General features: G+C 48.4%; 1 protein-coding gene across 1 annotated transcript in view; it reads left to right on the top strand.

Annotated features, from left to right (window-relative positions):
- C18H16orf96 (chromosome 18 C16orf96 homolog) overlaps nucleotides 1–26,543 on the top strand; it is a 34,040-nt gene that overhangs the window by 5,579 nt on the left and 1,918 nt on the right. Inside the window, exons 2-15 of the mRNA XM_074346874.1 lie at nucleotides 3,692–3,796; nucleotides 4,960–5,040; nucleotides 5,252–5,338; nucleotides 5,450–5,686; nucleotides 5,927–6,524; nucleotides 8,312–8,397; nucleotides 8,749–8,859; nucleotides 12,689–12,763; nucleotides 13,174–13,338; nucleotides 18,119–18,237; nucleotides 18,938–19,000; nucleotides 21,252–21,344; nucleotides 22,302–22,482; nucleotides 22,603–22,705. Of these exons, the coding sequence (XP_074202975.1) occupies nucleotides 3,692–3,796; nucleotides 4,960–5,040; nucleotides 5,252–5,338; nucleotides 5,450–5,686; nucleotides 5,927–6,524; nucleotides 8,312–8,397; nucleotides 8,749–8,859; nucleotides 12,689–12,763; nucleotides 13,174–13,338; nucleotides 18,119–18,237; nucleotides 18,938–19,000; nucleotides 21,252–21,344; nucleotides 22,302–22,482; nucleotides 22,603–22,705 (2,104 nt within the window). The remainder of the gene's footprint in view (nucleotides 1–3,691; nucleotides 3,797–4,959; nucleotides 5,041–5,251; nucleotides 5,339–5,449; nucleotides 5,687–5,926; nucleotides 6,525–8,311; nucleotides 8,398–8,748; nucleotides 8,860–12,688; nucleotides 12,764–13,173; nucleotides 13,339–18,118; nucleotides 18,238–18,937; nucleotides 19,001–21,251; nucleotides 21,345–22,301; nucleotides 22,483–22,602; nucleotides 22,706–26,543) is intronic.

The following is a 26,543-nucleotide window of genomic DNA, read 5'->3' as shown; positions in this document are numbered from 1 at the left end:
TCTGGAGTCAGGGCATGGCCCCCGTTTATGAGAAGCAGGCTGAGTCTGGGTGAGAAACCTTCGACTGCATTTCATAGCAGAGCAGCATCCCCTGAGAAAAGAATCCTCCTCCCCTCGTGTGCAGCCCTTACCCGTGGAGCAGCCCTCAGGAAGCCTGGCCATCTCTTCAGGGCTTGCCCTGTACTTACCCGTGGTGGCGGTGGACTCCTGCTTGGGTAATTTGGTCCCCTTGTTACATCCAGAGAGACACGGGGAGAGGGAAGCATCTGTGCGCGGGGTGGGGGGTCGGGACCTCACAGATTTCTCTGAAAAGAATTTTTTCCATCTACAGCAGATAAGGATTTGTAAAATCTGTCTCTTAATACCGTTATCACTCCCGGCAAAATTAACAACTCCCGAATACCATCCAATAGACAGTGTTGAAATGTCTCCCCATTGTGTCTAAAGCAAAAATGCTATTTTTAAAAACCTTGTTGAGTTATATTCCATGTACTAATAATTTCATCCATTTAAAGTGTACAATATTATGTTATATGTCAATTATACCCCAATGAAAAAGGTATACAGTGCAGTGATTTTAGCATATACACAGTTACATAGTTATCACTGTCAATTTTAGGACATTTTCAACAGCTCAGAGAGAACCCCATTAACCATTAGCTGTCATTCTTCATTCCTGCACCTCCTTGAGCCCCATAATGTTTTCATGTTTATCTGTAGCATGTACCTGAATTTTTTTTTGCCAAATAACCTATCATATGAGTAGGCCAGTTTTTGTTTATCAGTTGATAGATATTTGGGTTGTTTTCACTTTTTGGCTATTAGGAATAATGCCACTATGTTCTGTTTTGTTTTGTTTTTGGGAGGAGGTAATTAGATTTATTTACATACATCTGTTTCTAATGGACGTACTGGGGGTTGAACTGAGGACCTCATGCACGCTAAGCACTTAATCTACCGCTAAGCTATTCCCTCCCACCACAGGAATAATGCCACTATAAACATTGCTATACAAATTTTTCTGTGAACATATGCTTTTATTTCTACCTACCTAGAGACAGAATCTCTGGATCACATGGTAGCTGTGTTTCAAGCTTAGGGAACTGCCAGCCTGTTTTCCAAAAAGGCTGTACCATTTTACATTCCTGCCAGCAGTGTGTGAGGATTCCAATTTCTCCTCATCCTCACCAACACTTCTTATTTCTGTCTTAAAAAAGTTTTTTTTAATTTATTCATTTTTGAGGGAGGAGGTAATTAGGTTTATTTAATTTTTTTTTTAAATGGAGGTACTGGGGTTTGAACCGAGGACCTCGTGCATGCTAAGCACACACCCTACCACTGAGCTACACCCTCCCCCCATTTTCTGTCTTTTTGATGCTAGCCATCCTAGTGTATTTCATTGTGGTTCTGATTTGCATTTTCCTGGTGTCTAATGATGTGCATCTCTTCATGTGCTTATTGGCCATTAGTATCTCATCTTTGGAGAAATGTCTGTTCAGATCTTTGCCCATTTTTAATTGGATTATTTGTCTGTATGTTGCTGAACTCAGTTTGCTAATATTTTGCTGAGGATTTTTGCATCCATGTTTTAGTTTTCCTGTGATGTCTTTGTCTGATTTTTGTATCGGAATAATACTGGTTTCGTAGAATATGTTTGGAACTCTTATGTTGTTTGGAAAAGTTTGTGAAGAATTGGTATTAATTCTCCTTTCAGTGTTTAATAGAAGTCAGTGGCGAAGCCATCTGGGCCTGAGCCTTTTTTTGTGCTTAGTTTAAAAAAAAAATTGCTACTTCAATCATTTTATTTGTTTTTGGTCTATTCAGATTATCTACTTCTTCTTGAGTTAGTTTTGGTAGTTTATGACTTTCTAGGAATTTGTCCATTTCATCCAGCTTATCTAATTTGTTGGCATACAATTGTTCATAGTATTCCTTTATCATTCTTTTTATTTCTGTAGGGTCAATAGCAACGTTCCCTCTTTCATTTCTCATTCTAGTAATTTGAGTCTTCTCTCTTTTTCTTGGTCAGTCTAGCAAAGGGTTTGCTAATTTTATTGATCTTTTCCAAGAACCAGCTTTCATTTTACTGATCTCGTCTATTATTTTTCTATTCTCTATTTCATTAGTTTCCACTCTAATCTTTATTGTTTCACTTTTTCTACCTGCTTTAGGTTTAGTTTGCACTGCTTTTTCCAATGTCTTAAGGTGGAAGTTTAGGTTATTGATTTGCCATCTTTCTTCTTTGTTAATATAGTCACTCCAGCTAAAATTTCTCTCTAAATGCTGCTTTAGCTGCATCCCATAAGTTTTGGTGTGTTTGTGTTTTCATTTTAATTCATCTCAGTGTTTCTAATTTCCTTTGTCATGTCTTCTTTGACCCACTAATTATTTAGGAAAGTGTTATTTAATTTCCACATATTTGTGAAATTCCAAAAGTTTCTTCTGTTATTGATTTCTAATTTAATTCCACTGTGCTTAGAGTACACACTTTGTGTGACTCCAGTCCTTTTTAAATTTACTGAATCTTATTTTATGGCTTAACATATGGTCTGTTCTGCAGAATGTTCTATGTGGGAAGAATGTGTATTTTGCCACTGTTGAGTGAAGTGTTCTATTATGTCTGGTTGGCTTACAGTGATGTTCAAATCTCTTCAAATTTCCCTGCTGATCTTCTGTCTAGTTGTTTTATCCATTATTGAAAATGGGATATTGAAGTTTTCAACAATTTCTCCTTTCAGTTCTGTCAATTTTTGATTTCATATATTTTCATTGTTAAGTTCATGTATGTTTATTATATCTTCCTGATGGATTGACCCTCTTATTATAAATATTCCTCTGTATCTTAGTAACAATTTTTATCTTAAATTCTATTTTGCCTGATATTAGTATAGCTGCTCTGATTCTCTTTCAGTTACTGCTTGCATGGTATTTCTTTTTCTGTCCTTTTGTTTCAACATATTTGTGTCTTTGAATCTAAAATGTGTCTCTTATAGACAGCATGAGATTGGGTCATGTTTTCTTATCCATTCTGCCAATCTCTACCTTTTATGAAAATTTAATTTAATCCATTTACATTTAATGTAATTACTGAGAAGAAGGATTTCTGCCATTTTACTCTTTGTTATTTTTTTTACCTGAATGCCTAAGTATGCACCAGGCCCCTTATATACATTATCATATTTTCTTTCATACCCATTTTATGACCGAGGAGTCTAAAATCTAGGAAGATGCAGTAGCAGCCCCAGTCATTGGTGGTGCTAAGCTATGAGACCAGCATTGCACCCATCAGCTCTTGCCTGAAGTTTCCTCCCTGCTCCTCTAGCTTCACCCTTTACCCTCCCAGGGCCAATCTATACATGAAGCCAGAGGACCCTTTAAAAATGTAAATCCAATCATAACTCCCTTGCTGATCCTCCAGCGTTTCCCACCATGCTTCATGATGAGTGACTCCTGCTTACTGAACACATTCAAACACAGGGTTGCCTCCTTCCCACCTAGGCCACCTGAGAGCTCAGAGCACAGTTGGCTTTAGTGTCACTTTCTGTCCTCTGAGTATGTTCCAGCCTAGGCCTTGGAAGAACCGTGAGGACTTCTTGGACCATGGCATCACCAGAGAGCTTCTGCACTTTACTTGCCTTTTTCCCCCACCTACACCCAACTTCACATTTTCCCCTTCTCTCCTCTTCTCCAGGCCATGAAGACCCTGCAAGATTTGCTCACTGACATTTACTCTCTCAAGGCCACCACTGAAACCCTCAGGAAGGATGTGGCCATGCTGAAGGACATGTTTGACAAGGTAGACCTTCCCTGCCATCCTTCATACTGGCTATGCTGCTTGGACCTCTGGTGGTTGGGGTGACAGGATAAATCCAGAAAGCCTGTTCTTAGTCAAGAACAACTATGGGGGCAAGGGAAGGGGACTGACATGGCCCAGCTACTTGGCCCTTCCCACTGAACTCTCTGCAGCTTCTACCATGATCTTCACCCCACTGTGTTAAGACATCATTTGTTAAGTGCCAGAAGCCTAGTTCATCTTGGCTTAGGCAAAATAAAAGAATTTATTGTCTCATTTACTAAAAAGTTCAGGGATGCCTTCAGATACAGCCAGATCCAGGTTCTCATACCACATCAACATCTCTCCCTCAGTGATGCTTTCCTCTGGGTTGGCTTCATTCTCAGGCACATACTCCCCAAGTCTTGGAAACTCCAGGCTTGTAGTCCACCAACTTAGCAGAAAGAGGACATGTCTTCCAGAAACCAAAAACTCTGTTTACATTGAGAAGTGGAGTAAGCCTAGCGTGGGCATACATTCTAGCTCCCTCTATAGTCACAGGACATCAACCCAGACATGTTCTAACTCCTTACCATGATGTGGAAGGACGTGGAATCCCTGACGTGTGAGGTCACAGCTGGCAAATCAGAGCTGGGCTCAGAAGCCAGGCCTCCACACACCCATGCTGGTGTTGTGGCTGAGGTTTTACAACTTGCCCCCAAATAACATGATTTAATGTATCATCCCTAATGCACAAGTCAGTGTACATATTTAACTGTGAGAACTATGAGAACTTCAGTCTCGTCTGGGTAGCTTCCATTTGAGCAAAAAGGACACTGTCAGGAAACTCTCATGAAACACTAAAAAAGACCGTTGGCCAAATCTTTTTGGGAAACCATGCCTTCCCAGTCCACCTCTTGGAGATTCTTAATGTACTTTGGCCCATTAAAGGCTCTGAGAAGTCCTGCAAGACAGAAACCTGTTGAATGCTTTTTAAGCCTAACATTTCCCAAAATTATTTGCCCAGAGAACCCTTTCCCACTCACTTGGAAACACTTGTTTTGGAACCTTCTTTCTTCTCCATCTCTTAGTCACCTAGAGCTAAGGCCTTTGTGTTTGAGCTGCGGGAGACGCAGGGCTGGGACCAGAACCTTTACCCCTGATCACAGGCTTAATTCATTTGACAGATGCATCTGGAAAAAATGGATATTTTCTCTGAAGATTTGAAAGGGCAGGACCGGAAGATGAGTGCATTACAGCAGGAAGTGGTGAGGGCCCGGGATCCATGCTCTCACCTGAGTCCCCCACTCTCCAGGCCTAGGGGTACTGGGGGTGGAGGGTGGGGTAAGGAGGAGAACACAGTCTGGAAGGGCCCATTTATTTGCAAGTGTGCAGGGCAGCATGGAGAAGGGAGCCACCAAGGGCACAGACCCTCTGGGTTCACAACCCTTTTTCCCACCCTCCTTCCCCACCCGCTAGGCTTCTCTCCAGAACAAGGTAATCACTATCCCCCAAACTGAAGACATAGTACTCTGGAGCAGCCTCCACGAGGCCATGTTCACCCAGGTAAGTGAAGGAGTGGGAGGAGGGGCAGAATCTGAGGGTTGGGGAAAGCTGGGTAAGGGAGGAAGCAGGGGCCTGCCCAGCCCCCGTCCAGCTTGGCCCCCTTTTCCGCAGGAACAGGCTCCATCACTGCTGGAAGATTCCGATCTGTGGCAGGTTGTGGAAGAGCTCCCAGAGACTGACTTTCCCCAGACCACCAGGTACCATGAAGCAGTCGGTCATGGCCAGGTCTCTGAGGCCATCCAGCACCCCAAGTTCCTGGAGACTACCTGGCATCACCAAACCCAAGGCCCGCTGCCGGAGGAGGGGTCTGTCCAAGCAGCTCCCCCCTCTGGGGTGCAGGAGCCCCAGGTGCTTGAGCCTGGGTCTGTGCCTGGGCCAGGACCTGCCCTGGGTCCTCAGCCCACACCACCAGGACCCTGGCCTGTAACACCAGGAGGCTGGCCTCCTCCCAGGGGCTTGCCCGGGACTAGCACTGGGCCTTTCTGGGGCTACTTCCCACCTGCCCAGCTCCATGGCTTTGGGGCCCCACTCCCAGCCACGGAGCTGGGCTCAGCTTGGCCTCATTCACTGCAGTCCCTGTATCACCAGAAAGGGACACTCAAGCTCTCAGCTATCTCAGAAAAGGAAGAAGATGACTCCCTCCATGTGGGAGTCCTTCAGGATGGAGCCCCCAGGGCTGGGGCCCCCAAGAAAGCACTCCATAAGGGACCCCCGCCTGCCTTTCAGCAGACAAAATACAACACTGCCACCATGGCTGCAACGACTTCAGCAGCTCGGTCAGCTAAGGCTGCCACCAGGCTGGTCGAGGACGCCCCTGCCACCAAATTGGCAAGCAAAGCTATGATCACAGCCTCATCCGGGCCTTTAGGAGTCCTTGCAAACATCCTGGGTGCAGGGTCCTTCCGTAGGCCCATGACCTTCACCGATGACAGTGAGACAGAAGACTTGCAGGAGAAGGACTTTGAGGACATCCTCTATCCCTCATTCTCTCCTGCCAATGTCCCTCCCGACATGGCCCTGTCCCAGGCCATGCTGGCTGCCAGACAGGCTGTGACCCCTGAAGACAAGAAGAAGGCTGTCAGGCATTCCATGAACAACATAGCCCAGATGCCTATTAGACACGACACCCTGAAAGGAGAGTTTGCCCAGATGTCATCCAACCTGCAGCAGCGCATGACTTATCTAGGTAGGCGTGGCCTGGCTCTAGGAAGGGTGACAAGGGCTCAGGTCCTCCCTGTGGCCTCTGACAAGCACCTCCTCTCCTTTGTTTAGTTCCTCCAACAAAATCTACATTCAACCATTAGCTATTCATTCCTTTGGCTTAAGCATTAGCCTCTTACTAGTCTATTCTTTTACAATGAGTGTACAGTGAGGTCTTATCTTAGGGGAGAGGGGCAGTTAGGGTCTAAAGTTGGTGCTTAAGGAGGAAAATCACATGTCAAAATTACTCTTGGAAATTCCCTTTCAATAGCGCATAAAACAGTACTGCTGTACAGTGTTTTGATAAGTCCAGATCAACCAGAGTGTCCCACAGCACTGAATAGAACCCAGATGAAGTGGTCAATTTGGGATTAGGGACAACTGCTGGACAAACATATGTATCCTTAAAAGATCACAGTCATGTTCTAGGTGGCAGTAGCAGTAAATTTATGCTCCTATTTCACGTCCATGATGAGCACATGTTCACTGCAGGGAGCAGGGAACGGGGAAGAATGGCCCACTCTAGTGGTTCTCAACCTTAAGATCACCTCAGCTTCCTGGGGGTTTGTTAAGGCACAATTGCTGGGCCCAGCCCCAGAGTTGCTGACCTGTTGATCTGGGTGGGGCCCCAGAGCTTCCCTTTCTAACCTGTTCTGGGAGATGCTGCTCATGCTGCCTGCTGGTCCGGGGAACCCAGTTTGGGATCCACTGTCTTACCCTCTTTGAATCCTGATCTTGCTTTTTTGCTCTCTGCCAAGTATAATAGTTGAATTAGCCGAAGTCAGATCCATATGTGGCTGGCTCCACTCCTGATGGGCAGTACCGTTCCACAAATCTTGAAAAAGTAGAATTTTGCACAGCTACCAGTGATATCCTGTGGCACAGCTAAGGTTATGATAGTCATCAATTTAAATATACAACGTAAAGCCATAATAACCCAAACTCTACTTCTGACCAGCTGCCATTTTTGTTAAGAAAACTAAGAGGGGGGCGCAGGGTATAGCTCAGTGGTGGAGCACATGCCTAGCAGGCACGAGGTCCTGGTTTCAATCCCCGGTACTTCCATTAAGTAAATAAATTAATAAACCTAATTACCTCCCCCTCTCAAATAAAAATAAAGATAGGTTGTAAATGGATCTTGGCTGCAATTTTTCATACCGTCCTACCTATGTCATGTACATTACTTTTCGGCCTCTCATCTGAAACTGGATAGAGGGTATTTTTTTTTTTACCCCTGTCCTTTGTTAAATCCTTCTTTCTATCTTGCTGTGGGATAATACATTTCATATACTCCCAAAGTAAGGTACTGAGGGCCACTTCTGGGAGGGGAGTAAATTCCAGAGAGGTTTCCCTAGGCCTGGGCTGTCTACTAGGATAACAACAAGGCTGTCAGACACCTGAAACGGAGTGAGTTCAAGTTCCCATGTGTCCTAAGTACCAAGAGCACACCGGATATTGAGGGCTTAAAACGAAAACAAGAATGTGAAATAGCTCATTAATCATTTTGTTGATCACATATTAAAATGATGCTATTTTAGATTATATTGGGTTAAGTAAAATATTTTCTTAAAATTAATTTCACCTGCTTATTTTTAGATTTTTTTAATGTGGCTACTGGAAAATTTTAGATGACCTCAAAGGCCCCCAAGCTCACAACACCTTTCTGTTGGAAGGCACTGCCTTGGACATCTCATAACAGAAACAGGTCGAGCTTTAGACAGAGCATCTTTCCCCATCCCTGTCCCCAACAGCCACCCCCTCTTTTGCTTTCAGCTAACATGGGAGCCTCTTCCAAGCTTGGGACAACCGTGGATGTATTGCAAGAAAAGATTGGCAACCTCCAGAAATCCAGGATGAAGGTCAGTGTCGCAGACAGAAAAGGTGTTTAAGAAGATGGTGACTTGAAGTGAGCTGGTGGCAGACTCCATGACCAGAACTGGGAGGATGTCCTGCCCTCCCGGACCCAGCATTTGTCCTGGAGCTGAAAGGAGGCATGGGGAGGGGGAGGGGCCCAGAAGACAGCTGCAGCCCCGTGGAGGCAGATCTCTCCAGCTGGTGCAGGGGTCCCAGTGTTGGGCAGCTGCATGGCGCCCTCAACGAATGTCTTAAGTGGCTTTTGGATGGCAGTCTGGGGACACACTTCAAGTCCCCTCCTGGCCATGGTGACCTGAGCAACAGAGGCTTTGGATGTCTGTGTCTCCCCTTTGTAGGAGGAGGAACTCGAGAGAATTTGGGGCCACCAAATAGAGATAATAAAGGACCACCACATTGTGCTGGACAAGGCGGTGGAGAAGCTCCAGAAGCGTCTGGATGACTTAAAGGTGTGAAGGTCTGGGAGGGCCTGAGGACAGATAGCTGAGAGGAGGGAAGTGTCCTCATTCAGACCTTCCCCAAGGGTTTCACAGCCACCCGGAAGGCAGAACCAAGGACTCTACCCAGGCATTTTACTGTGTGTAAATTACACTTCCATGAAAAACAACCAAATCCCACCACCCCACCTCTACTCCCACACTTAAACAAGGGGGCCTGAGCAGTATCTGTCTCCCCCACCGCTGGGGTCAGCTGCCCCTAGAAGGGTGCCTGGTGCGAAGTGAAGGCTCATAATGTGCTGAATGAACCAATGAATGAATAAGAGGATTTCTTGAGCCAACTGGTACTTTCATGACCTTTCCCGTAAACCAGGTCGTTTCCCCTAAACCACACTGCAGGGCCTTCCCAGAGCAGCAGAGTTCTGGTGTGATAAACGTGAGGACGGGTGCAGAACGCCCACCAGGGGCTCACTCAGTCAGACACCGTGCCCCGTGGGCTCGCTGAGCTGGCCAGATGACCCTGGCCTGACAGTCCACAGGACCAGTCCAGTCTGTGCCTTGTCCCAGGGGTGTCCCAGACCTTTGGAGAAAGGATTAAAGTCACTCCCAGTGGGAGGAGATGACCTTTCCCCAAGCGTATGAAGAGACAAAAATCCCATACAGGTCCACCTGAGGTGGTTTCCACGAGTGGGCTTCTGATTCTAAGTCAGAGTGCTGTTGGTGGGATGCATTAGGATGCGGGGAGCAAAAGGGGAGGGCACAGCTCCCCCTCCCAAGATCGTTACACAGCATAATCAGGCTAGTGCACACAGGGCAATTTAGACAGGAAAAGAGCTCATCAAAGGGGAACCAATTTCCGACCTAAGCAGGGGCAGCCCCTGGGCCATGTGTGGGCGCAGGATACACAGCTACAGGCTCAGACTTTTGTGAGTGCAGGATCAGGAACTGATTTGTCTCCTGCCAACTCTGAGCCCTCATTTAGCTGCTGCTCTTCAGAGAGGCCGGGTTGCCGTGTCCTAGGGACCTATTGGTGTCCTTCCTGGACGGAGACTGGAGCCAGTTCGTTCACCACGTCTGATGTGTGTCCAGCACTATGTCCCACCCTGCACAGAGGAGGAGGGGGTCACAGGATCTGCCTCCAAGAAGCCGTCACTCGTTGAGAGAAACTCAAGAGGAGTTTGGCCAAACAGGCCAAATGGACCAAGTCGGCCTTTGTCCAGACTTCCTTCCTGCCCCTTGTGCCAGCAAGAACTGATTGTTTATAAAAGTGAGCCTTGGAAGGACCTGGAATGGGGTTTTGTATACAACACACTTCATTAAATAGTTCTTAAGTGAGTGTGGGCTGCCAGAGATCAGCAGCCCCTTGAAGTCCTCGCAGGAGAGAAAGGAGGGAGGGCAGACATCTGGGCCCTGGTTCTGTCCCAGCCTTGGGGACTGTCACTGTTTTACCTGGATGCCTGGGAGAAAGTGTTCTGGACGTAACAGGTGGTAGGAGAAATCCTCATGCACTCCCTGAGTCATTCAGCCAACAGCATGGAGCCTTCGCTCTGGGCTAGGCACCCTTCCGGGGCCTGGCGACACAGCGGTCGCCAAGACAGACACTGCCCAGGCCCTGTTGTGTTTTTTTGCGCGGGAGTGGTAGAATCTGTTTTTAACTGAAGTACAATTTATGCACAGTAAGACGTCCAAGCCTGAGGTATAAGAGCTTACTTCACTTTTGCCTTTTTATACACACACGTCAGCACCACCCAGTCAAGATGGAAGCACTTCCCTCACCTCAGAGTGCTTCTCTTGGAGTGTTTCCCACTAAGAACCCAGCAGGAAGATGAGTGAGGACAGAACTCTCTTACTGGCTCAAATAACATGAGAACGTTGCCTTTTGCAAGTGGACAGGCATCTCTTATGAGCCAGAGACTGCACAACAAAGCCATTCTTGAAACAAACGGTTGTAGCCAGGGCTCTGGCTTGGTGCAGGAGAGGACCGATACGGTAGCTGATGAGTGTCGAATGCTGACTCTTTTAGGGAGATGCCGTGTCTAGTCCCCCTCAGCATCTTCGGGAGGAGAGTGGTATGGATGCCATTTGAAAGAGGAGGAAACAGACTCAGGCAAAGTAACCAGCTGGCTGGGAGGCAGCCTGCTATTGTGGTTAGACAGGCCTGGGGTTGAAGCCCCATGCTGCTGCTTACTGGGTAGACCAGTTTCCTGAGGCTACTGTAACAGATGACCATAAACTGGGTGGCTGGAAATAAGAGACAAATGCTCTGTCACAGTTCTGGAAGCTAAAAGCCCCAAATCAAGGTGCTGGAAGGGCCTTGCTGTCTGAAGGCTCTAGAGGAGGATCCTTCCAGCCTCTTCCAGCTTCTGGTGGCTCCTGGCGTTCCTTGGCTTGTGGACATATCACTCCAGTCTCTGCCTCTGTCGTCACATGGCCTTCTTCTCCAAACGTGCGTCTGTGTCTGCACATAGCCTCCTTATCCACGTGGCCAACCCTAATCCGCATTTTAACTAATTACATCTGCAAAAATCTATTTCCAGATAAGGCCATGTTCACAGTTTCTGGGTGGGTATGAATTTTGGGGGAGACTTAGTCAACTCCATACACAGGTAACCCTGGCAGTGGAATTTGGAGAGTCCAGGCTAATCGCTCCTCTTTATTTCAGATTTTAACTAGAAAGAGCCAAGTGAGGGTCTAAGTATTAATGTTGACTCCAAAAGGTCAGGGCCCCCTGCAAATGTGGGGTTGGAGGAGGCAGCCTGATGCAAGGCCAAAGCAGGAGCTTCCTTCCATAACTCCACCACCCATCCTAGACCTAGGGACCCACCTGTGGGCAAGGTGGACGTAAAGGAACCTTGCATTAATTAGAATTAGGTTCAACTTCAGATAACATAAAACCCCCCAAATAACTGACTTGAACAGGGCATAAATGTACTACTCCTTTACATTCAAGAGACTCAGAGCTGGTATAGAACTCCATGGTATATGACTTCCAGTCACAAGGTCACCTCATGGCCCAAGATGGCTCTTGGTGGTCCGGTCATTAACTCTGCATTCCAGCCAGTGGTGAAGAGGACACCTACCCACTTTCATTTACACCTCAGTGGTCACACAAGCTATAAGGGACGTTGGGACATATAGTTACGATTCTGGGATGCCAGCTGCCAGCTAAAAGTTGGAAGTTCTGTTTCTGGGGGTGAAAAGGAGACCAGCTATGAAGGGAAAAGTAGAAGCCTGCTTCCAGCTTTGCAGGAAAAGTGACCCTACCTGCTGGGGACATGGTCTAGTGACTGTGAGCCTCTTCCCAAGCAGGTCAGCTGGCTGCTGCTAGCATAGGGAGGGTCCAGTAAGTGGAGAGAGCGCAGAATTAATGGAGGGAGTTGGCTCTTCATGGAGTCATGGGGATGGGAAATAAGGGGTTTCCCTGACACGGGGCACAGCATGTGTGGCATAGAAGTCACGCTGATTGATGAATAGACTGCCGTTGTTGCAGGGACCCCACCCCATTTCAGATCAAAAGAGATGCACTTGCCTTAAATGTCTGGGGACCCAAAGCATCCACACTGGTTTGTGCTTTCCTTCCTCAGGTCTTCTTTTCTTTCCTGTGTAGCAAAGCTCTATGATGGCATCTCCAAGGGGCCAGCTTGTCTCAAGTCCCATGTTCCTTCCCTTCTGATCTGGGCACCTGGGGCCCTGGAGCCGAAGCCTCCCAATGCACCACCCAGCTGCTGCCCACTTGGCCCTGTTTTCCCTTCCTGGCACGCAGCAAGGGTGGACGTGGGAGGGAGATGCTATCCTCAGGGCTTCCGAGGACAGCTGACATGCCCTCTGCTTCTGTTCTCAGATTGTCCATTCTCAAATCAGAAACCTAGAAATGTACAAGGCAGACAAAAGTGTGATGGAGCAGGAGCTGAAAGAGGTGAGTGAGATTCCTCTCCCCCCGCTTCCCCCCAAGCCCCAGCTCCCCACGGAGGGAGATGGACTCATCCATCCAAGACAAAGCCAGGCAGACAGACTTGCAGAGTTTCCTTCCACTTTGTTGTATAGAAAGGTTGGGAGAATTTCTCAAAAGTTGTCCCATCAATTCCTATTTTTAGTAATTCAGGATTAGTGACAATTTGTTATGTGAACTTAAAAACCATGCACCAACTTCTCCATCACAGGAAGAACTTGGCTTAGGTCTCCCGGTTGTTTTGAGCCAACACAGACCCAAGGCTAGGTGTCCAGGGCCCCAAACTAGAAAAAATGACCAAAGTGGTCTGATCTCCTGCAGCCTCCTGCTGTTCCCACCCCTGCCACCCTGCCTCCCTGAGTCCCATCTCTCTTTAGAAAGCTGACCGGAGTACCCTGGCAAGCAAGGCAAGCCGGGCCGACCTGGACACAGTGGCAATGGAGCTGAATGAGATGATTCAGGGCATGCTGTTCAGGGTCGTGGCCAATGAAGATGACTGGAAGAAGGCTGTGGAAGAGCTGGGCAAGGACATACGCACCAAGGTGAGTACCCCTGTATTAGTTATCACTTGCTGCATAACAAACTATAAGAAAGATAGCCCCTTAAGACAGCAAATGTTCAGTTTCTGAGGGTCAAGAATTGGGGAGTGACTTAGCTGGGTGGCTCAGGATGTCCCATGAGGGGGCAGTTAGGATGTCTTCCAGCCAGGGCTGCCATCATCTGAGGGCCTGACTGGGGCTGAAGGAGCCACGTTCAAGATGGTGCCCTCACATGGCTGTGGGCAAGACTCCTCACTTCCTCATCACGTGGATGCCTCCTTAGGGCTGCTTGAGTGGCCTCGCACCGTAGCAGGGAGTGGTCCCCTGAGAGCACATGGTCCAAGAAAGCAAGACAGAAGCTGCAACCCCTTCTTTGACTTAGCCACAAAGTCACACTCCATCATTTCTGTAATATCCTGTTGGTAACACAGGTCAGCCCTATTCACTATGAGAGGGGACCACCCAGCCACAAAGTCACACTCCATCATTTCTGTAATATCCTGTTGGTTACACACCAGCCCTATTCAAGTGGAGGGCCTTGGAGGCCAACTACCATATTGCTCCACTCTGGGCAAGCAAAAGGATGTGGTGGGGTGGAATGGTGTCCTGCTGGTCATTCACGTGTTCATTCATCATTTACTGACCGCCTGTGAGGAACCAGACCCTGGGGAAATATTGATAAGGAGTCACAGCCCCTCTCTGAATTTGTTGCATGCAATACAGCACTAGGAACAGTCTGGCCAATCATATCAGTGTTGTGTGGTTCCTGCAGCCACATACCGGCTGGTATGAACAAGAGAGCTTGGATTTAGAATCAGGCAGGACCGGGTTTGAGTCCCAGCCCCTCCACAAGCAGCAGCATACCCTGAGTTATAGAACCTCACCAAGCCTTGGCTTTCTCATCTGTAAAATGAGGATTTATTCACTCTTCAACCATGTATTGGGTACTTCTGATGCTGGTCACTTGAGGGTGTGACAATAAGAAAAACAGATAAGGGACACATTCATCACAAAATCACACACATCAAAGCAGAATTACAGCTGTAACTCAATTATCTACGGAACAACTGACCTTTTTTTTTTTTTTTCCTAAGAATTCAACAGCAAGGTGGAAAAAAGTGGGACAGAGACTGTTCTAGATTAAACAAGTGTCAAGAGGCAAAACAACCAAAGGCAAACACACAATGCGACTTTCCTTGTCTCCTGGTTCGGGGCTGCACTCTGCAAATGGGCTGGGAATTAGATCAAAGTCAGGAATGACTGTTCCTCATGTTAGATGTGGTAACAGTGTTGCAGTTGCTAAAAATTGCTAAAATATTTGAGTGAAATGCCATGACTTCTGTAACTTAAAAAAAAAAACACTCCATCAAGAAAATAAGGCAGATATAGCAATGTGTTAATAGTTATTAAATCTAGATAGTGGATATTTGATTCTAGTCTTTTCACTTCTCTATATGTTTGAATTTTTTTCCCTAATTGGAGGCTTTTTGGTTTCTTTGGTTGGTTGTTGTTTTAAGTAATTCTATACTCATTGCTTTTCTTTTCTTTGTGTATTTTTAATTGTGGTAAAAATTCACACGATGTAAAATTAAGCATTAATCATTTTAAAGTAGTGGGGGAGGGTATATCTCAGTGGTGGAGCACATGCTTAGCATATACGAGGTTGTGGATTCAATCCCCAGTACCGCCATTAAAAAAAAAATTAAATAAATAAATAAAATCTATTTACTCCCCCCACCAAAAAAGAAAAAAGAAAAAAATCATTTTAAAGTAACTAATTCCTTGGCATTTGGTACATTGACAGTGTTGTGCAAACACCACCTCTATCAAATTCTGGAACATTTCCATCACCCACAAAAGGAAACTCCAGACCCATTAATCAGTCACTCTTCACTCCCCACTCCCCCAGCCCCTGGTAGCCACTAATCTACTCCTGTCTCTATAGATTTGCCTATTTTGGACATTGCACATGAACAGATCATATGCTGTGTAACGTTTTGTGTCTGGCTGCGCTCGGCATCATGTTTTCAAGGTTCATCTTTGTTGTAGCATGAATCAGAACTTCATTTCTTTTTTACAGCTGAATAATATTCTGTCAAATGGATAGGCCACATTCTGTTTATTCATCCATCTGTTGGTGGACTCTTGGGTTGTTTCTAACTTTTGACTATTGTGAAGAGTGCTGCTTTGAACATTCATGTACAAGTTTTTATTTGAACACCTGTTTTCACTTCTTTTGGGTAGATACCCAAGAGGGGAATTGCTGGGTCATAGCTATGTTTAACTTTTTGTAGGAGTGATATATTGTGATGTCTGCAGTGAACTCTCAAATGGTTCAGGAAACAAACAAATACACACATACATATGCATAGATAAAGAAAACATGGCAAAATGTTAAAAAATCGGTGAATTTAAGTGGATATGTAAGAGTTGTTTGGACTATTCTTGCAACCTTTCTGTAGGTTTAAAAGTTTTTGAAATAGAAAAAAAAGTTTTTGAAATAGAAAAAAAAGTTTTTGAAATAGGTAATTGGGGGAAAGAATCTTTTTAAAAAATTATAATTTTTTAACACTTGCTGAGCCCTGCTCTATTTAATTTAAAAAAAAACTTTTGGAGGGGTGGAGGTAATTAGGTTTGTTTGTTTGTTTGTTTGTTTGTTTATTTATTTATTTTAATGGAGGCACTGGGGATTGAACCTAGGACCTCACACATGCACTCTACCATTTGAGCTATACCCTCTCCACCCGTCCCAGGAAAAGAATCTTCTTGGGACGCCATGCACTTCTGTCGTGTTGGGTTGGCAGACAGGTCATGCAGGCAGGTGGGCCCTTCAGCAGCAAAGTGAAGATTCCTCAGGGCCCAGTGGTGCTAGGCTGTTACCACTGGCATAAACATATATTCTCCCCTTAGAAGCAGCAGGTAATTTGGGGGTGACTCTTTGGCACCCTGGGAACGGCCATTGCCTCGGCCATTCTCCTAGTAGTTTCCCGCTAAATTGAGGATTATTGCCTGAACCAGTTATTTCATTAAGGGTTGCAGAATGGCAATTTTTCTCTTTTTAAAAAAATTTTGAGTGGGGGAGGTAATTAGGTTGATTGATTGATTGATTGATTGATTGATTGATTGAATGGAGGTACTGGGGATTGAACCCAGGACCTCGTGTGTGCTAAGCACACTCTCTACCCCTGAGCTACACCCTCCCCCCAAATGGCTATTTTTCTAACCCTAGCATTGTGCCTATATTTGAAATCTGTAAAGAAGAGCTTTCCCTCATTAGCTTGAGCTGATCACCCTGAAGTCTGTTTCTTGCAGGAAAGACGGGAACAATGATGGGTTCTCTCCTTTAATTACCAGTTTCCAGGGTAAGGCATTGGTGCAGCCACTTCTAATACATGGCGGCAAATGAAATTTTCTATTTTTTTTACTTTTCTTGTAGGTGTCATCATGAATCATGGGTTTTTATATATTCAGTTTGTTCAATCAGTTAAGTTACTACTTTGTCACTCACATGGTCTCATTTTAGGCCTGAGAGCTGGCCCCTGAGCCCTTGGACATGACCCTTTGTCTTGAAAAGCTGTCCTGCTTTCTTAACTGACAAGATGTTCCAGGCTCATCTTCAACTAGTCCCTTCCTTGACCCGAATCAGCCATTTCTCTGTGGATTCTTGGTTCCTTCTGTGAGGAATGGTGGTTAGAGACCAAAATCTGGGCACTTTCAAAATTCAAAAGTCCCACCAAGGGAAACAGTCTGGCAGTTTCTCAAAAGTTAGGCATAGAGTAAACTATGGTAAACACTAGGTAAACACCCCAGAGACACGAAAGCAGCTCCCACAAAGCAAATGTTCACAGCAGCATTATTCATGGTGGCCCCAAAGTAGAAACTACCCAGATGTCCATCAACAGATGAATAAATAAACAAAACATGGCCTGTCTGTACAGTGGAATATCATTCAGCCATGAAAAGGACTGAAGTACCGATACACACTACAACATGGATGAACCTTGAAAACCTGATGCTGGAAAAAAAAAAGACACAAAAGGATACAGATTGTGTGATTCCATTTATGTGGTGTGTCCAGAAGAGGCAAATCCATAGAGACAGAAAGTAGATTAGTGATTGTTCACACCTAAGGGTTTGGGAGGAAATGAAGGGTGACTGCTACTGGGTATGAGGTTTCTTTGGGAATAATGAAAATGTTCTAAAATTGATTGTGGTGATGGTTGCACAACTTGTGAATGTGCTAGAAGCCATTAATTGTTGGGAGAAGGTAATTAGGTGTATTTATTTATTTACCTAATTTTTTTTAATAGAGGTACTGGGGACTGAACCCAGGATCTTGTGCATGCTAGGCATGCACTCTGTCACTGAGCTATACCCTGCCCCCTTCTTGAATGTATACTTTACCCTCAATAAATATGTGTTGAATGTGTGAAGATATGGCATCTTGGAACCATCAGGAAAATATTTCTCAGGCCTGTAGGCCTGCAGGCCTGCACTTAAGCAGTAGGGGTGGTTTATCTTTTGTAGGCAGTAACTGATGGTGTTTCCTTGCCTTGGCTTCTGGGAAGCTCACTGTGCGGCTCCCCTACAGCAAGACAGGCACGAGGGGTACGAGCCTTAACCCAAGCGTTGTCTTTCTCCCTTTTCTCAACCCCCTCACTTTCCTTGATTAATCTTGTTACACTCTATGGAGCTTTGCAGGTTGCTGCAAGTCCTTTTCTGGAGTGAGGCAAGGTGTGAATTAACTGACTAATAATCTTTTCTTCCCTTTGGCTGTTTGCAGCTGGTTCACAGTGATTTGGATGATCTAAAGAAGGACATGGACGAGGTCTGGAAAGTAGTCAGGAAGCTGCTGATTGAAGGCCTCCGATTTGACCCCGACAGTGCTGCTGGCTTTAGGAAGTGAGCCCCTCCTGGGTAGGGGTGCAGCTCCCAGAGGCCGGGGAGTCCCTGTCTCCTGAGAGGAAACGACAGGGGTATCCCAGTGGATTCTGGAAGGAAGGATTCCGGAACTGTGGACCCAGGGAAAGGGGGTGGGGCGGGGGATGGGGCTGAGAGCATCCAGGGAGTCAGAAGTGGGCAGCTCTGGCCTTGGCTGCAGAGGGGACTCCAGATGAGCGTGTGCTCCAAGGCCCTTTTGCTACAAAAGAGGAAACTGAGGCTCAGAGAGGGAAGAGGCCGTGTGAGGCCACACAGGGAGCCTGGGCAGATCTGGGACCAGAGTGAGGCCTCCAGTCATCCAGACAGAGCCTCAGGCAGAGGGACACAATGTTCCTGGGGGAGGGGAGGTCCTGTCCTCAGATCACCCCTCCTGCTCCCCCATGTCCGCCCTGTTTTAAAGCCCTCCATTGTGTTTGGGGTGAGGAGATAAACTACACACACTTTTATCCCTCACTGCAGCCCCAGGCGGCTGCAGATGGGAGTCAGCAGGGGTCAGCAGAGCTGAGCTGAGCCAGGCTGGGCCAGTGGGAGTAGGATATGGCGGGAAGCCCCAGCCCTGAGGCCCAGATGGACCTGTAGCCTCCTCCAAACACTGCCTGGGGCAGGGCTGGCCCTTAGGGCCTGGCCTGTGTGGCAGCTGATGGACCTGGGTGTCTTCCAGGAAACTGTTTGAGCGGGTGAAATGCATCTCTTGCGATCGGCCTGTGGAAATGATGACTGGCCCGTAAGTACCTCTAGGGGTCATCTGGGTCCACCCCTCCCGTCTGGATTCCTCCCTCACCCTCTAAACCCTGCGGTGCCTGTGGGGTTCTGTATGCATCATGTCATTAGCTCCCCGCCCTGGGCAAGGTACTGGCATCTTTCTTCACCAGCCCTGTCAGGTACCTTCTGTGTCCAGGGATGGAGTTGGCTCCAAGAGGAAAAAGATGGAAGGAAACAGGAAAAGCTGAACTTTGCGGGGCTTCCTTACACATATTTTTATGGTTTAACCCTTCTGTTTATTTATTGAGGTGAAATTCATGTAACATAAAATCAACCATCTTTAAGTGAACAATCCAGTGCGATTTAGTGTACCTTCACCTCTAATTCCAAACTGTTTTCATCTCCCCAGAGGAAACCCCAGACCCATCAGCACTCACTCTCATTCCCCTCCTCCGGCCCCTGACGACCACCAGTCTATTCTCTGTCTCCATGGATTGGCCCACTCTGGACGTTTCATATGAATGGAACCATACACTGTATCGCTTTCGTGTCTGGCGTCTTTCACTGACCATCACATTTTCAAGGTTCATTCACGTTGTCCCATGTGTCAGCGCTTCATTTCCTTTTATGGCTGAATAATTTTCCATTGTGTGGACCGGCCACATTGTGTTGATCCATTTACACGTTAAGGGACATTTGGGTTGTTTCCCCCTTTAAGTTTTTGTGAATAGTGCTGCTGGGAACCTTTGTGGACCTGTATTTATTTGAACCCGTGTTTTCAGTTCTTTTGAGCATAAACCTAAGTATGCAAGTGCTGAGTCATATGGTAACTCTATGGTTAGCTTTTTGAGGAACCACCAAACACTCCAATATGGTTTAAGAGCCATGACCTTGCAGCACCCACAGCCTCTGCATGGCTGGCCTGTTCCTGGTGGCCGGTGAAGCTCACCACCCCACACCCGTCCATGTGCATGGAGGGGCTTGGGAGCTACGTCCAGAATTCTTCTTTTAAACCACAGATATCTGGTTGTATCATTATTTATAATATTTTTTAAAAAAGAAGAAGAAAGGAAATGATCTGAAGTGGTTAATGAGTCACAGTACCTTCACATCAGCCAGTGGGGCGAGTTATAGAGGCCCACCTCACACAGACCCTCTGAGATGTGGAAATGTTCCGTAGCTGCGCTGTCCAGTGCAGTAGCCGCTGGCGAGTGCTTGAAAGATGGCCAATGTGGCTGAGAAACTAAATGTTTAATTTTACTTTAATTTAGTTCATTTAAATAATTTAAATGAGGCCCGTGGCTGCCACATTGGATGGCACAGTCGTGGAAGAATATTGAATGACCTAGAAGAATGTTTGCAATCACTTAAAGGAGAAAACCCAACTGGGGTGTGTGTTATGATCCTACTTTTGTTAAAAAAAAAAAACATGGAAAAATGCTGGAAGGACACATATCAAATTACTTGTCACATGGTTACAGTGCTTTCCTCATTTTTTTTGTGCTTTTCTATACTTTCTAAAATGCTGACAATCAATACGCATTATTCTACATTTTTATTGTGGCTTAACATACATACAGCAAAGTACATAAACGTTTATTATACAACCTGGCAAGTTTTCACATGTGTACACACCTTGGGAACCACCACTCAGATCAAGATGTAGAACAGCTCCAGCTCCTCCAAAGCCTGATGTTTTACTTTATCTTTGTTTTTATTTGATCTTTTTAATAATTTTTAAGGGGAGGAGGTAATTAGGTTTGTTTATGTATTTATTTAAAATTTTTTTTTTAATGGAGGTACTGGGTATTGAACCCCCGAACTTCAGGCATGCTAAGCGCGCACTCTACCACTGAGCTATACTCTCCCCCTATTTTTATTTTTTGTATTGAGGTAAAATGCGTGTAATATAAATTAAGCGTTTTGAAGTGAACAGTTCAGTGGCATTAGTACCTTTACAGTACCTTGCAGCCACTCCCTCAATCTAATGCCAGGACCTTTCCGTCCACCCAGAAGGACACCCCATGCCCGTCGGCAGTCCTCCCTGTCCCCCTCCCTCCGGCCCCTGGCAGCCTCCAATCTGCATCCTGTTTCTAGGATTCATCTGTTCTGATTTTTATTTTTATAGTCAGAACAGTTGTTCTTTATGACTTACAAAAAGGCATAGCGGGCTCTGTGCCATGGACCTTTCTGGAGGGAAGGCTGTGATTGAGGGTGGGCTTCCTGGAGGAGGTGGCCACGCAGGCCACCCAATTAACTCTTGTCCTCCACAGGCATCTCATCACCATCCGCAATGCCCACCTGCTGTCGCGACGGCAGCCAGCCAGTGCCAACAGCCACGAGTACCTGCAGCAGCAACAGATGAGGTGAGTGGGTGGGGGTCCACCCCTCAGAGGTCACCCAGGAACCCAGGCACCAGCAGAGACGTAAACTCCAGCCCCCAGATGACTGTCCCAGGGCACTGCCAGCCATCTGCAAGGGAGATGTCCAGGTGGTGGAGCCGCAGGCAGGCTCATGAAATGACCATGGGGAGAGGAATGGACACTTTTATCGGGCATCCATAATGGGCCAGGAACTGTTAGGGGAGGGTCTCTCACTTAAATCCCACACCCCCTTGTGAGCTATGGTTGGTAGGCCTGCTTCCTGCTTCTCGCTGGGAAAAGTGAGTCACGACCCTCGAGGCTTGCTGTGGCCAGGCAGCCTAAGCGCTTTGACAGACTTGACCTCACTGAATCCTTATACCTTCCCTTAGAGGTCATTCTACTATCACCCCATTTCACAGTTGAACAAACTAAGGCTCAGAGGACTTCAGCAGTCTGCCCCAGGTCACAGCTAGTAAGTGGCAGAGCTGACCCCTAAGCCTGCGGGTTTCCACCGTGCTGGGCTGGCTCCCTGGGCCCCAGCTCCACCCCTCATCCTACTGACGTCCCGGGGCTTCATGGGTGCTTCCTGCACCCAGGCCTGAGGGTGCGTCTGGCCAGGTGAGGGAGTGATGCTGAGCAGCAGCCACAGCCACACGGAGGGGAGAGATGTGGGGTCCGTGCCCGACGCCCCCACCTTCCCTTGCCTGACTCCTTGAGATGAGGCCAGACCAGGGCTTCATTTCTGGGGAAACACAGGTCTCAGTTCTTCGCCTCTGCCCCCATAGTGCCTGTCTGTATCCACCCACCAGGCCCCAGGCCTGCCTGGCTGCATCACCCAAACTCAAGCTGGAAGAAATTCCAGTCTTCTCTTGCTAATGGTCAGGCCCTCGGACCCTACCTGAGGCTCGTCTGGGGTGGAGGGGTCTCCAGGTGGCTGCTGACGCCCCTGCCCGGCCCCAGGGAGCAGCAGCGGCTGCAGAAGCTCCAGAATGTGGGAGTCCAGGAGGAGTGCCTGGGCTCGCTGGGCTCTCAGCAGGACTGGGGTGATGGCCCTGGAAACGACACCAACCTCAAGTTCAAGTCATGTGAACTGTCGACACTCTACCCCTACGGGGACCCCGAGCTGCTGGACTATGACACTGTGAGTCAGGCCGCAGCCCCTGGTGGCAGGCGACCCCGGGGGAGGCCGGGCCCTGCCTGCCTCTGTGTACTGGAGAGACTGGAGGATGCTCCCTGACCTGGGGCCCGGGCCGTCCAACAGGCCGAGGTAGACATCCTGGGAGTGGACGGCATCCTGTACAAGGGCCGAATGAGCAACAAGGACAAGATGTGGCCGGTGGCTGGCATGGAGAAGGAGCTGGCAGGTGAGGGGTGTCAGGCCTGCCCGGGTGTCCTGCTTTTGCTGGGCAGCCTGAGGCCCATTGCAATGCAGGTGGGACCCAGAGCTGGCAACGTCCCTGACTAGGGGGGAGTCCTCACACAGCCACACGCAAAAATGGGATTCTACTGTATGCCAGATGCTGCATCAGAACAGCATGTGGAAAAGGATGCTGGGGATGGGTGCCAGTCGGCCTCCCCAAAGAAGGAATACTGGGCAGTGGTGGGAGAGTTGTGACAAGGGATGCTGGTCCAAGAAGGAGGCCCTGGACTGCTCTCCTGAGGCCTCTGAGGAGGGGATAAGCTTAGCTGGATGAGGGGGTCAGGTGGGTGGAGAGTGGTCCAGGTGGTGGGAATAGCAGTGCAAAGGCCCTGTGGTGGGTGGAAGGCAGTCCCAGGAACTCAGGAAGGTAAGTCTACCTGGAGTAGGGAGATTAGGCTGGGCTGGGCGTGATGAGGAGGAGACATGGACAGACCCTGGTGGCCTGTGTCCTAACTGTCGTGGGTGGAGGAGGGTTGGGCTGGGGGACACATTGGAATCAGTCGCTCTGCTTGCTGCAGTGTTGTGGCCCCCACTCTAGTTCTCTTCTACTGGGGATACAAGGACTCAGCTCCAGCACTGGGCTGGCAGCACCAAAAGGGGTACTTTCTCTGCCTGCCCCTTTGAGATTTTCCCCCTTTGGGAAGAGGGGTTCCGCACACTGTGCTAATGGGGCTGGTCCAGGAGCCCCAACGTGGCCAGAGGGTTAACTTCTGCCTGTAGTATCCTTCCTCACCCCGCTTTGCCCCCATTAACTTGAGAACATAAGACACATAAGAAGAGGAAAGGGGACTCTCACTAAGGGTGCTGGACAAAGAAGTCAGTGGCCTGCTTTAGTGTCCTGGGGCTGCAACAAATGACCACAAACCAGGCAGCTTAAGACAACAGAAATGAGTTCAGGAGGCCAGAATCCAAAATCAGTGTGTTGACAGGGCTATCCTCCCTCCAAAGGCCCTGGGAGGATCCTTCCTGCCTCTTCCAGCTTCTGGGGCTCCAGGCGTCCCTGGGCTTGTGGCCCCATCACTCCAGTCTCTGCCTTCACCCTGGATCTCCTCGTCTTCTGTCTCTTATTGGGTTTAGGGCCCAGCTTAACCCAGATGCCCTCATCTCAAGATCTTTCACTTAATCTCATCTGCAAAAACCTTCCTTTAAATAAGGTCACATTCACAGGTTCCAGGGGGACATGTCTTCTGGGGGCTGCCATTCAACCCACTCCCTGGTCTAGGAGGGGAGGACACCATATCGAACACTGTGTTCTTCCCTAGGGCACAGATGTGGCCCTGGGCATGTTAACAGCTCCTCCTGGATGAGGCTTGGCTGCTTCAGGACGCTGGTCTCCAATGCTGTCAGGAGGGACTCAGGCTGGGCTCTGGGGTCACCAGGCAGGATAACAGTGGTGGCTAATATTTAATGAGCCTGACCTCCTGCCAGGCCCTGCTCTGCTTCCTTTCACCCTGAAACAGCTGGCGAGGCATTGCACGGATGAGCAGGTGAGAGCCGCTTGCTGGGAACACATCCTCAGCGGAGGGGCTGGGATGTTCTACACACCTGACCCTCGTCTCCAGTCATCCATCAGACGTTGCCCCTCTCCACCCATCTCCCCCAGGGCTGTCTTCACCAGCATTCGATGAATGGCCTAAAACCCGCTCTGACCAGTCCCCTCCCAGCCTGGAACCCGTCAAGATGAGTGTGCTATGGCGCTGTAACAGAGTACTACAAACAGTAGTTTAAAACAACACAAATTTATCTTAATTCTGGAGGTCAGAAACCCAAAATGAGTCTTACAGGGCCAAAACTGAGGTATCTGCAGGGCTAGTTCCTTCCAAGGCTCAAGGGGAGACTCCGATTCCTGGCCGGTTCCTTCCAGAGGGCTCCCGCATTCCTTAGCTTGTGGCCCCATCTCCTTCTGCCATCTTCTAAGTCATCACTCTGACCTCAGCTTCCGTCCTTATGTCTCCTTCTCTGACTCTGACCCTCTGGCCTCCACTCCTGAGGACCTTGATTATATTGGGCCCACCCAGAGAATCCAGGATCACTTCCCTATCTCGAGATCCTTAACTTGATCACGTCTCCAAAGTCCCCTCTGCCATGTCAGGTGACATACTTACAGGTTCTGGGGATTAGGACAGGGACATCTTGGGGGGCATTGTCCCCCGAGTCTAGACTCCTTGGCTGATCTTCAGGCCCCTTGCCACCCTCCTCTGGCCTCATCTGCTCCCTCCACCCTCACACAACTGCTCTCTCTCAACGATCCAGGCTCTTCCCCACCGTGGGGCCTTTTGCACGTGCTGTGAGCTCCACCTGGAAGCCCTAGAGAACGTTTCTCATCTGCCAGGGCTCCAGTGCCCCCTCCCCTTAGGAGCCTCCCAGCTCCCTGTCTTCTGGCTCCTGCAGAGGCGGGAGAGCCATGGAGGAGGTGCTGGAAGGAGCAGATGTTGGGGTCAGGTGGTGGGTTTGGGTTTGGGCCTGTATAGTCCAAGGCGTCTGTGGGCCTTGGAGAAGAGTGCTGGCTCAGAGTTGGGTTCCCAGGCCTTGCTGGTTCTCGATTTTGAACCTGTATCCCAGGCCCACATTCCTCACCTTGAAGGGAAGGAGTGTGACAGTCTCATCAGTCAGCTGGTTGGCAGGTGCTACCCCTCTGTGGAGGGGTCCAGGTGCCAACCAGCAATCAGAGCGGGCGCCAGGGAGTGACTCTCAACTGGCCATTTGCTCTTACACCAAACCCACAAAGCACACGGGAGGCAGTTCTTAGCTCAGGTTCAAGGGACGTGACCCAAGCTGTATGGATCCCAAAGGCTAATGGGGAATCAGGGTGGTCAGCTGGGCCCTCCAGGGTGCAGACTCTGAGACAGAGTTAGAGATACAAGAGGTCTGGGATGGGGAGGCACTAACAAAGAGGAGGAAAGAAGGGGGGCCAGGCAGAGAGCCCCTCAGACCATGTGCAGACCTGACAAGGTCCAGGCCAGCCTAGTGGGGCGCTTCTAAGTGAACACTGCCCAGCAGACGGCCAGGCCCTGTGCTCCCCTACTGGCCAGAAGTGCTAACAGCCCCGGAGGGGCCAACAGCTGGAAGTGGTCAGCTTCCTGTGCTCCTTAAAGCTGAACGGTCAGCTCCTTCTTAAAGGGAGAGCCGAGCGGCACCTCCTGCTGCCACACGGTCCTGGTCACTCAACTGGTCACTCCTGAGCCCTCCTTGGTGCTGGGTGTGTTTTTGATGCCACTGGGGAGACCTGGTGAGGTCAAAATAGAGTTACTACCCCCTTAGAGTTTTGACTCCATGAAGGATGGTCAGATGTAAATGAATAAGTAAGTTCAGCGAGTGAATGAGATGAAACATGGAAATGGGGGAGAGAATGATAGGGTGGAGGGATGACCCTGTGGAGCAGCTGATCTGAAGGACTCTCTGAAAAGGGACATCATGAGGAGACAGCCAGGGAAGGACACAGCCATCCAAGCAGAAGGAACAGTCAGGGTCCTGCGTGGGAAGGAGCTCTGTGCCCCAGAAACATGTCCAGACCCCTGTGCCCTTCTCTGCCGCCTGGGAGTCCCTCCCCTCTCCTCCTCCTCCTCCCAGCATGTTCCCAACTTGTGCATTGGCCTTTGGTCTGCATGGCCAGTCGTGGTGATTCTTGGCTGGACTGGGAGAAGGGGACGCCTTGGATTCAAAAGTAAAGGATGGGAACAGACCCCAAAGGCCACATATGGTGACCCCTCCTGTAATGTGTCCAGAACAGGCAAATTGCCAGAGACAGAAAGCAGATCAGTGGTTGCCAGGGGCTCTGGGGA

The sequence above is a fragment of the Camelus bactrianus genome, chromosome 18, assembly GCF_048773025.1.
Source record: "Camelus bactrianus isolate YW-2024 breed Bactrian camel chromosome 18, ASM4877302v1, whole genome shotgun sequence".
Taxonomy (NCBI): Eukaryota; Metazoa; Chordata; class Mammalia; order Artiodactyla; family Camelidae; genus Camelus; species Camelus bactrianus.
The sequence above is the reverse complement of the archived record's forward strand: the minus strand, read 5'-3'. Positions and strand labels throughout refer to the sequence as shown.